This window comes from Ammodytes marinus, assembly GCF_949987685.1.
Source record: "Ammodytes marinus genome assembly, chromosome: 3".
NCBI classification, from domain to species: domain Eukaryota; kingdom Metazoa; phylum Chordata; class Actinopteri; order Uranoscopiformes; family Ammodytidae; genus Ammodytes; species Ammodytes marinus.
Window position 1 is genome coordinate 14,270,953 of NC_137232.1, and position 11,091 is coordinate 14,282,043.

The 11,091-nt window shown below is 40.8% G+C and overlaps 1 protein-coding gene across 2 annotated transcripts; it reads right to left on the reverse strand.

The window, feature by feature from the left end:
- Positions 1–893: 893 nt before the first annotated feature.
- On the reverse strand, positions 894–10,122 carry nek3 (NIMA related kinase 3). Of its 2 annotated transcripts, XM_080053958.1 has the most exons (13): positions 9,811–10,122; positions 9,109–9,202; positions 8,700–8,797; positions 8,224–8,307; positions 7,837–7,904; positions 7,493–7,579; positions 6,768–6,822; positions 5,530–5,730; positions 4,107–4,209; positions 2,596–2,769; positions 2,184–2,306; positions 1,519–1,636; positions 894–1,093 (listed from the first exon to the last, which is right to left on the reverse strand). In XM_080053958.1, exons 1-13 carry the CDS (start codon positions 9,925–9,927, stop codon positions 1,027–1,029), a joined length of 1,389 nt encoding a protein of 462 aa, XP_079910084.1. In that variant the 5' UTR covers positions 9,928–10,122; the 3' UTR covers positions 894–1,026. The 2 variants fall into 2 exon arrangements, 1 of the variants encoding a protein (XP_079910084.1); XR_013845600.1 differs by lacking the exon at positions 894–1,093 and having other exon boundaries at positions 1,521–1,636; positions 2,184–2,304.
- Between the last annotated feature and the right edge of the window lie 969 nt (positions 10,123–11,091).

Below are 11,091 nucleotides of genomic sequence, written 5' to 3' on the forward strand. Positions count from 1 at the left end.
TTTGAAATTAGTTTGAGGTAGTAGTCTGATTTAGCTTTCCTAACCATGGATATGCACCTATTTCTGATTTGTCTGAAATGTTATGGAAGCAAAATAGACAAGTCCACCCCAGCTTCAATTTAAACCAACCTAGTATTTATCTTTTCTCCCTCCAACACAAAAGGTTGAACTGTGATTTCACCTCCCCCTAGTGGCACACAATCAAAATACTAGCACTGTCGTGTTTTTTGTGATAACAGCAAATTAAAAATAACAGCCAGAGTTTGTTAGTGTCTCCGCCAATGACCAAACGTGTTTAGTCTAGAGATTTATTTTCTTTTCATTTATTTCTTTATTGTCTTCCACAGTTTAGTCTAGTTTTAATGATTCAGAGGAAGTCGACTTCAAAAGGTGCTAAAACTGGTGTGTGTGTGTGTGTGTGCGCAGACAAAGGTGTGACTTCACAAGTCTAATATATTTCCTGCTTTGCTGAGAATCAAAACAATAGCCAGACAAACGGCCTTATATTAGTCTAGTGGGAATATTTAAGTTACTTTATTAGTCAATGGCTGTATTTGATTTAAATTAGTCTTTCCGCATATCCCCTTCAAGTTCCCACACTTCGAAGGGGGTCAGAGTGCAGGGTCAGCCATGGTACAGCGCCCCTGGAGCAGTTTGGGGTGAGGTGTCTTGGTCAATGACACAAATGTGTGCGTGCGTCCAGTATTAATACACAGCCTAGGCTCTGCAAACGGGCATGTTGTTAGCTATGGTGGGACCCCCTTGTTTACATGAGTTCGCATGAGACACAGGCCACACACACAAATACACACAAATCTCAAAAAACCTTTATTTAATGGCTAACTCAAACAGTTTTCAATACAAATGTTAGTGTTTTGTTGCAGCAATGTTTCTTCAAAAACAGTGGAAAAACTTTAAAAACGTAGTCTCATATGAACAGCATGTGAAATGACTGTGGCGTGTGCAAACAGTTAGTGTCCGGATCGAATGTAAACATCAACATCAACCGTCCTGGAATGGTGTCACTCAAGAGTCTGGAAACATTTTCTCAACTTCGTCAAACCAGTCAGAGGGAGAATCCTCCTCAAAGTCTCTGTGAAGAGAAAAACATATTTTTAATTTTTTTTTAATTTAAAGATTTTTTGGCATTTTTTCTTTATTAGACATATTTGGAGAGAGAGAGGTGAAATGGGGTTAAGAGGGGAAAGACATGCAAAACTGCTGCAACGCCATTTTAACTTGGTTTGCATAATAGAGAGGTCAGGTTTTGTAAAGGGAGTTAAAAAGCAGTTATTTTTTTATTTTGTAATTTTTTTTTTTATTTTTTTTTTTTTTTACAAATAGCATATATATTTATTTTGAGATTTCTGGTTCAGACTATTGAAGAAATCAAATGTTGAGATAATGTCTGTTAAAGTAGGTGGTACAGGAGAAAAACACAGGCACAAACAAGACAAGGTTTAGTCAAATAAACAAACACATATTTCGCCTATTAACTCTGAACTCAGTGTTACTCACGTGTCCTCGTCATCAGAGCGAGGCTGCAGTCGTTCCTGGTCTGTAGAAACCTCCAGCTCTGGACCGTCTGTGTGGTCGTTCTGCGGCCCAGATAAGGGGCCCGTCAGGGGGGAAGCACCTGGAGAATGGAAGGGACAAGCACCAGAGAAATTAATTAATTTTTCTAATAAACCATTAATACATAAACATCTTCAAATATAATTTTTTGGCGTTTTTCAGCTTTATAAGACACATTTTGGAGAGACAGAGATGAAATGGGGCAGAGAGGGGAATGACTTGCAGAGAACGACCTGGGCTGGATTCTAACCCGGGTCTGCTGTGAAGAGGACTGAGCCTCTATGGGGGAGCTCTAACCACTACACCACGAGCACCCCCAGCATTTAAATTTACATTTTATACCAAGATACCATCATCCTCTACACGCACATATTCTTATCAAGGATGAATTGAAAACATACACTACAATGTGTTCTACTACAATGATACAGCAGGCGAAACATTGTTTTTCCAGCACTAACATTTCTGCTCACTATATCACAACAGCATGAGTAAAATCCACAACGTTTGCGCGATAAAAAAATTAACGTGGTTAAAATGGGTTTGCGTTAACGCCGTTAATTACGCGTTAAACTGACAGCATGAGATGTATTGAGACGTGCTCAGACCTCCTCTGCTGATGATGAAGGTGCTGAAGGCTCGGCTCAGCTGGACTTTCTCCAGCAGACTGAGGAGTTTCTCAGGAGGATCTGTGTCCCAGCGTCTCCTCTGTCTCACGCCCTCCACAGCCTCTGGCACAGTGTAGGAAACAGCAGCCCATATTTACTACTTCTTTTACTAATAAAATAAAATCTGAAGACTTTTCTGTTTTCTGTTGTTGTGCTCATAAGATTCAACGTCACAGTGAACTTGAATTTTGACCTCAAAATGTTGTCAGTTTATTCTCTATTAAAAGTGTAAATTAGAGAACACACACACACACACACACACACAACTGAAAAAGTAAACACAGAAACAAAAGAGTGTGTGCTAAATTTGATGGTAAAATCCCTCGATGCATTCTTGAGATATTGCTCTTACGTCCATGAGTAGACCCTGTTAGTGTCTGGTTGGTAGACAATGACATCATACTGTCAGATGTCACGATGCTAGCATTAGCTAACATCTGTAGCACAGTGTCCGATGGCTCAGCGGACCACTGCTTCCTAGGACCGGCCTCTCTGCTTTCACTGGGGGACTCCGAGAACTCCATACCTGAGGGAAAGAAATTAAAGGTACAGTGTGTAATATTGGCGTGTTTGCTTGTGTTATCACCTTCTTTCATTCCCCTGTACTTTGTAAAGCATCCCTGGGTTTCTTGAAAGGCGCTATAAAAAACTAAGCTATTAAAATTCTTATTATAGTGTATAGCTTAATTACTGATCTTTGCAATAGCCTTTTGTACTTGTTATCTTGTCCTAAACATAGACTTTCTCACTTCTGCAAAGACTTTATAGCATTTCACACTTAAAGGGGTAGTTCAGGATTTTAGACATAGGGCCTTATTCCCAAGTTAGCCTTGGTGTTCTTTATCAGTGGAGACAGTTTTCAACACATTTAATTCAGTCCTTCTAGTTGCAGAGTGCGCTCGTGCTAAGCTAGCGCACGGCATCGGGGGGATATCTAGCCTGCAACTAAAACAGTCTTACCCACTCCACAGTACACCCGAGGCCAATCAATTATAACGCCAGACTATCGATGTAAATGTCTGTGTTGATAGAATAATTTTAGAAATAAAACCAACCTCGCATATTGCATTTTGAGGGACTTTATTCCTTGTAGGCTGCGGCAGCGGCGGACTAATACCTAGGTTACAGGCTCTATAATAGTTTGTTTACCTGCTGCTGCCCGTACCTGTACGAGCCGGAATACACTGATGAAGAATTGAGAGGGATGCTCAAAGGGCAGAAAGAGAAAGAGCGTCTGTAGAGACAGCCCCCGCTGGAGCTGCAGCAGAGAACCGGGACAGAATGACGGTAGACTGGTGGCAGTGCAGTTTCAGTTTCTGTCCCACGCTGCTCTGTTTACTTTCTGCTGTAGTGATTCGGTTACACAGCAAAGTAAAAGTCCGCTGCTGCTAAGAAAGTAGTCCCTCAAAATGCGATAATTCATGCGATGCAAGGTTGGTTTTATTTCTAAAATTATTCTATCAACACAGACATTTACATCGATAGTCTGGCGTTATAATTGATTGGCCTCGGGTGTACTGTGGAGTGGGTAAGACTGTTTTAGTAGCAGGCTAGGTATCCCCCGATGCCGTGCGCTAGCTTAGCACGAGCGCACTCTGCAACTAGAAGGACTGAATTAAATGTGTTGAAAACTGTCTCCAATGATAAAGAACACCAAGGCTAACTTGGGAATAAGGCCCTATGTCTAAAATCCTGAACTACCCCTTTAAGCATCACCTCTATAAGTACAAGCAGAGTTCATATCTAACCTTTAAAAATATATATGGGATACTTTAATATAAAATGCTATGTGTTTCTCACAGGATCTCAGCAGTGTAACCTTGTTTTCCATGGCTACATAGGTAACCTCTTGTTGGACTTTACCTTCTAAAGTAGATGTTTTTATTAAACTTTTCTCTGCTAGAAGTTCAGCCATTTTCTGTCCGTCTTCTCTGACCCATCGACCATGTTCCTCTCTCTCCAGCGCCTGAGGAACATTCAAATAACTTTATTATACCAAGAGGCAAAGCAATTTCAACACACCAGACCAGACAATCATTTACATACACCCTGCGTTCCAAATCACATACTCTTTCTTTTCTCTATTCTACATACTACATCTGACCATAAACAGAATCTAGTTAGGATGCAGTATGGTACACTTGGGACATACCTTTACTTGATTATTATTCACCATAACATTGCGCCTTGATCTTGCCTCTTGCTTTTATATCCGTCGCATCCATATTTCATATCGAGGCTCCGTCGATGTGATTTCACTTCTGGTGCGCACTGGATTGTGGGTCAGAATCGCCCAGATAGCATACTGTTTTCAACACTAAAAATCTCGGCTGGATGTGGTAGGACATCCGGGTCTTTCTAACATAATGAAGGCCTTTGATTAGCGGTTTGTTTTCCTGAGTGGAGCTACAAATCCCCGGGCCCTGAAGGCATCATCTTTAATGTGAGAGATTCACAGAGTTTCTTTACTGCAGTAAGTCGAACACATAACACGAGCCATCTGAAGCAACAGACCAGGGCACAGGGCACATTCCACACAGGGTCAGAACAGCTGGGACGGGGGCCAAGAGTTTAAATTCTCACCAGGAACAACATGCCCTGGGACTATATGTCCTTATGATGGATGAGAAGCCATGAGACAATTTGGAGAAAAAAAATTCATACATTATTGGGGGTATCAATATAGAAGGAAGTATCATCATAGACCAGGAGTAATACAAAATTCAACTCTAAGCTATAGTGTGAAAGTTTTTATATACTGTTAATTAATTATGAGTTGACACAAAGTTGATTAAGCCGATCAGCTTCACAACACTCTCTCTGTATTTCTCAGTAAGGCAGCGTTTACAAACTTTATTAATACAGTGATCACTTACATAGTGTGCGCGTTTCATAAAGCCGATCTCTCAGTCACCCGCTCTGCATGTAATCGGCAAATAAACTTTTCGCTGATCCCACTTCTGATAACCAATCAGAAGAGAGAACGCTACAAACCGGCACCCGTCTCACTGCCGGTGTATGTGCAGAGCGACAGATGGGTGAATGTGAATGCGCCTACAATGGCGGAGCAGGTAAAAATCCTTCCCAATGTCTGTTTTGATGTTTTTTTTATCATGTTTTATCACACTTATGGATCTGAGATGATTCTAGATAACTCGCTGCTTGAAGACCGCAGTGCATTAATGTGGTGACGTGGGGACGAGCAAGGGGACTGCTAACTGCAGTAACTGACACGAAGTTAGCTAAACTGACCATTCCGCTTACTGAACCTTTAAGGTGTGTTTACCTGTGTGGGCAGGTGTGTTCTTAGCAGCCTTGAGACCCTGTGAGAGCTCAGGATAGTGCTTAGTGACGGCCGGTCTTTAGGGTTGGTCTTAAACATCTGCTTCACTAGATACTGGAGCTCGTAGGGCAGGTGGGAGGGGAGGGGGGCAAACGACCCGCGACACACCTTCAGTATCAGGGACTTCCAACTGGACGCCTGGAACTGGAACAGAGAGAAGAGTGAGGGTGAGGGTGAGGGTGAGGGTGTGGGAGTGTGTGTGTGTGTGTGTGTGTGTGTGTGTGTGTGTGTGTGTGTGTGTGTGTGTGTGTGTGTGTGTGTGTGTGTGTGTGTGTGTGTGTGTGTGTGTGTGTGTGACAAAAGTGAGGGTCTACGGGACAAGTTATAATAATGATAGTAATAAAAAAAAAGTATAATATTGTTTTGTCTTTTATTTGTGTGTTCGCTTTTTCAGTTGTGTGTTTGTGTTCTATAGTAAGAAAAATCCCAACAATTTAAAAATTAGGCTATAATATTAAAGTATATTTCTTTAGTAGGACAGAGTATTAGGGCAAGGGACTAGGGAAAAATAAATAAATAAAATCATGAAAAAAAACATAGTCATAATAGTATAATAACAGTCATAATATTATCGAAAAAAAATAAAAATCTACAATATTTTGAGAATTAAGTCAAAGTTTGACAAGAAAATTTACCTAATTTTAGAAATGTTTTTAAGTTGAAAGAAAGAAGTTTTGGACCAAAAGAGCTGAAGGTATTTAAGGGACCAATCAGAAAAGAGCTGATGGTATTTAAGGGACCAATCAGAACAACGTCAGATATTTATTTTCATTAAATAAACTGAAACATGTGAGCCACAAAATAAAATAGACAGCAGATAATCCATCGCAGCTGAAGACACTGGGGCAGCCATCGTTCTACAACAATGCTTTGTTTCAGTTCTATACAAGGATTCATTCACAATATTTGGAAAGAGGCCCACAGTCAAACCCTTAATACATGTGTGTGTGTGTGTGTGTGTGTGTGTGTGTGTGTGTGTGTGTGTGTGTGTGTGTGTGTGTGTGTGTGTGTGTGTGTGTGTGTGTGTGTGTCTGCGTGTGTGTGTGTGTGTGTGTGTGTGTCTGCGTGTGTGTGTCTGCATATGTGTGTGTGTGTGTGTGTGTGTGTGTGTGTGTGTGTGTGTGTGTGTGTGTGTGTGTGTGTGTGTGTGTGTGTGTGTGTGTGTGTGTGTGGTATATTACCGGGTGTCTCAGGGTGCAGAGCTCGTAGAGGACGCAGCCTAGCGACCACACATCACTGCAGAATACACACACACACACACACAAACACGCAGACACACAGGCACACGCACACACACACACACACACACACACACACACACACACACACACACACACACACAGACGGTTATTCATTCAAACTAGACATTCGTCATGTATTGGCAAACAGTCACAGAGATATACAGAACGGGTTAGAACACGCCTTAGTTACATCATCATTCTAGAACACTGGCTGGTTTGAAAAACCGTTGGTGCATTTATTTATTGACACTGTGACATCCAAGACTGTCTCATTGAAAGCAGTGTTTCACAAGCGACTTTGGTTAGATTTCTGTCTGTTTTGCTTCCATAACATGTCTTCTTTCATACTAGTATAAATCAAAAGGTCCAAAATGTACATGTAGGTGTTCATTTGACTGAACCTGGTCTGTTTTGTCTCATCTTTAACGGCCATTATCTCAACATTATTTTTTTTCAATACTCTGAAGTCTGAACCAAAAATGTCATCTTCCAAAGCACACTTGATCATTCTTGGCACTATTCTGCAGGTTATTACAGAAGCATTTGTTCACATGTTGTTTACTGTCTGATTCATGAGACATTTTGTTCTTAAAAACATGTTAAAAATGCACATAACAGTATTTTTTTTTATTCATAATGGACATTATCTTATGATGATAACATACCTCTTGTTGTTGTATGGCTTGTTGTCCCAGATTTCTGGAGCGACGTAATACGGCGTCCCCACATAGGTGTGAGCGTAGGCCTTCGAGCTGCAATACAAAAGTTAAAATGTATTTATATAGCCCATTTAAAGCTATAGTGCGTAACTTTTTCAAATAAACGCATGTCTGTTAAATTCAAGCTGTCACCAAACGAGTTGACACAAAGTTGATTAAGCCTATCAGCTCCACAAAAGTCAGAAGTTACACACCAAGGCTTTAAAATGTAGCAGCAAACGAAGCCCAAAAGCATTGACATAAAAAAAGGCAAACTTATAAATAAAATTGGTGCCTCTCTCTTGCCGTACCTGTTGAGAACACACGCCGAGCCAAAGTCCCCGAGTTTCACTGTCCCACTGTCTGTCAGGAAAATGTTCTGGGTGAAGGAACAACATGAAGGAGAAGTGATGACTGTATGATCAAATACTAGAGCAGGTCTTAAAAACCACACAAAGCAAAATAAGAGCAGCCAACCATCATGATGTCATGCATTGGTGACAGACATTTCAAATAGCATTCAGTTTACCCCCCAAATAACATAGTCACGCTTCCGCCACCGGTATGACCCTGTAAAGCGCTTTGAGTGCCTAGGAAAGCGCTATATAAATCCAATCCATTTTTTACAAGGATTTAGTGAATTTGGGTTGCCGGGGCCTTTAACATGTAGAAACTATAATGTCTACAGACTTCTGTACCTTGGACTTCAGGTCTCTGTGCAGAACCCGTTTGTCATGGATGTGTTGAGCTGCAGAACACATCTGAGCAAACCACCTCAAGATCTGGAGAGAAAAATATATTTGAATGAAGCTACATTTAAAAAAGGGAACAAAACAGTTACATCAAACCAGAGAGGGAAAGTCAAGGATTATACAATAACTTTCATAGAGTAGTTGTTTTGTGTAGCGTAAAGTTTTTAAAATCTGTGTTTTACTATTACTTATGTATGTTTTTTGTTGAAACTTCGCTACATTATACATCATATCCGTCACTATGTAAAAAAACATAATTTTTAAATAAAAACGTTTTTACTTTTACTAGAGTAGATTTTTAGACAGGTACTGTTTCTTGTACATAAGTAAAATGTAATCAAAGTCATTGTACGTTCTCTTCAGTAGAATATCTTAGTACTCTGCAGGAAACAGTAAGAATAACTTGAGTTTGCAAAACGTACGTCATCCACACAGAACTGTTTGGTTTGCTGCTGTTTGATCCTCTGGAGCAGATCTCCTCCACTGCAGAACTCCATCACAATACACAGCAGGGAGTCAGCTGAGAAATACAAGGATATGGATTATTGTGTGTGTGTGTGCGTGTGTGCGTGTGTGAGTGAGTGAGTGAGTGAGTGAGTGAGTGAGTGAGTGAGTGAGTGAGTGAGTGAGTGAGTGAGTGAGTGAGTGAGTGAGTGAGTGAGTGAGTGAGTGAGTGAGTGTGTGTGTGTGTGTGTGTGTGTGCACGCGCCCGTGTGGTGTGTGTGTGTGTGTGTGTGCGTGAGTGAGTGCTTGCGTGCTTGTGTGTGTGTGTGTTTGTGTGTGCGTGCGTGCGTGCGTGTGCGTGCAAGTGCGTGAGTGGTGTGTGAATACCTTCGAACGACTCCCTGAAGGCCACTATATTAGGATGTTTCATTTTGGACAGCAGGACAGCTTCTCTCCTCGAATTCTCCAATTTTGTCTGCTTCTAGAAAAGCGCAATTACAACATACATTTTATTCTCTGTTATGGAAAATAGCAGCCTTTGTGTCTCTGTGTGGGCAAAAGTCTGCTGGGTTATCATAGGCATGGTGCAAATAACATTATTCTATACATCTATAGCCTAAATATACAGCCTGGATTTAATTATAGGATGCAGTATTTTAATGTACTGTGTGGTTCAAAATACAACATTTGATGCTTGACACAATATGTATTTGAATCTTTTCTGCTTTCAATTTTTTTAAATATTTTTAAAATGTATTTCAACCCTTGACACCCGCCTGGTGTGTTAGGTACTCTAGACCCAGGAGATGAAGGTAACAACAAATATGTTTCTCCTATCTGTACATTACATAGGCTAGCTCTTGGAATAAATGTTAATTTAAAAAAAAATCTCTTCTTTTTTAATCATAGGGTTATTAGTATTATTGATTTATTTTTTTAAACCAGGCAGACTTGCTAGCATTAGGGTTAACCAGTGCATGTGCACTTCGCCTACCTGTTTTTTTTACAGGTGAGAATCAAGCTGTAGCCTACAGTGTAAATGTACAGCCTATCAGTGAACAAAACATCACTATATCTGTTTGCACATACCTTTGGCAGCTGGATCTCCTTAACAACATATTTCTCATGGCTGTTTTTACAGCAGACAAGCAAAGCGCGACCGAAGGAGCCTTCACCGATGACTTTCTGCACTGAATATCTCTCCATAGAAACCACATGCACACACCTCAAATGATAAATAGACAGCGACGTCAACTACTAATCTACTTTGAACGAACTGAGCCTTTAATGGCGGCTATTATCACGCAGATGTATTGTTCAAGTCTCACGCTAAGACATTATAACATTTATAACGTTTAATACGAGACTACAGTGAACAAAAGACACATCGCTAGTAGTCGTGTGCTGTTTGTTTGTGTGACCGCTACTTCCTTATTATTGTGTGACGTAGGGCGACGCACACGTGTAACTTCACCACACCGCCACTAGATGGGAATGTTGCATAATCTAAAAAATCTAGATTGCTGTTTAGTTGCTTTTGGCGATACAAACAGTCCATGGTTACAAAATGATCCTTTTTGTCAACGTACCAGGCAAAATAAAGGGGAAATAGTGTAAGGATTCCGGCAGGATGGCAAACATATGAGGTAAGATAGGTAATGTCTAGTCTACTCCAAGAGCTTTAAAATGGTCAAATTCCATATCTGCACATGTAAATTAACAGGAAAGAATCCTTGTTATATTGCCTTTAACAGGGAGTTCAAACAATGGGCTTGCATTTACTCGAATCAAAAACCTCAAAAACTGCGTGGGGTAAATGTTTAGTGTTTTTACATAGACTAATAATTTCCCCGTTGCGTTCATTCTGTGTATTATTTCCGTTTCGTTTACTTTTACATTTATTTGTAACTAAATTCTTGTTATGTGCACATCATTAATATTCAATAGGGTTGGGGTTAGGGTTAGGGTTAGGGTTAGGGTTAAGGCTGTACGTAGCCATTTTGTCAATAAAGTTATTTTGAACATCTGCATCATATGCCTCTCAGAGCCCGGATAGCTCAGTCGGTAGAGCATCAGACTTTTAATCTGAGGGTCCAGGGTTCAAGTCCCTGTTCGGGCGGACAATTTTTAAATACACGCGACCAATACGTATGTCCACAATTAGCTAGTCTGGCATGACCACTTCCGCCAGCGTCTATTCGCTTGCGTCGAAAAGCTACGCAGCCCTGACGCAGCCCCCTCCTATTCCGGTTGCTGGCTTTCCCCTATTGTGATCCCCCTCAAATTCGGAAACAATTCGCTCAGTCAACCCGTGTGCTTATGTGCAGCGCTCTCTCTCTCACACACACACACACACACACACACACACAC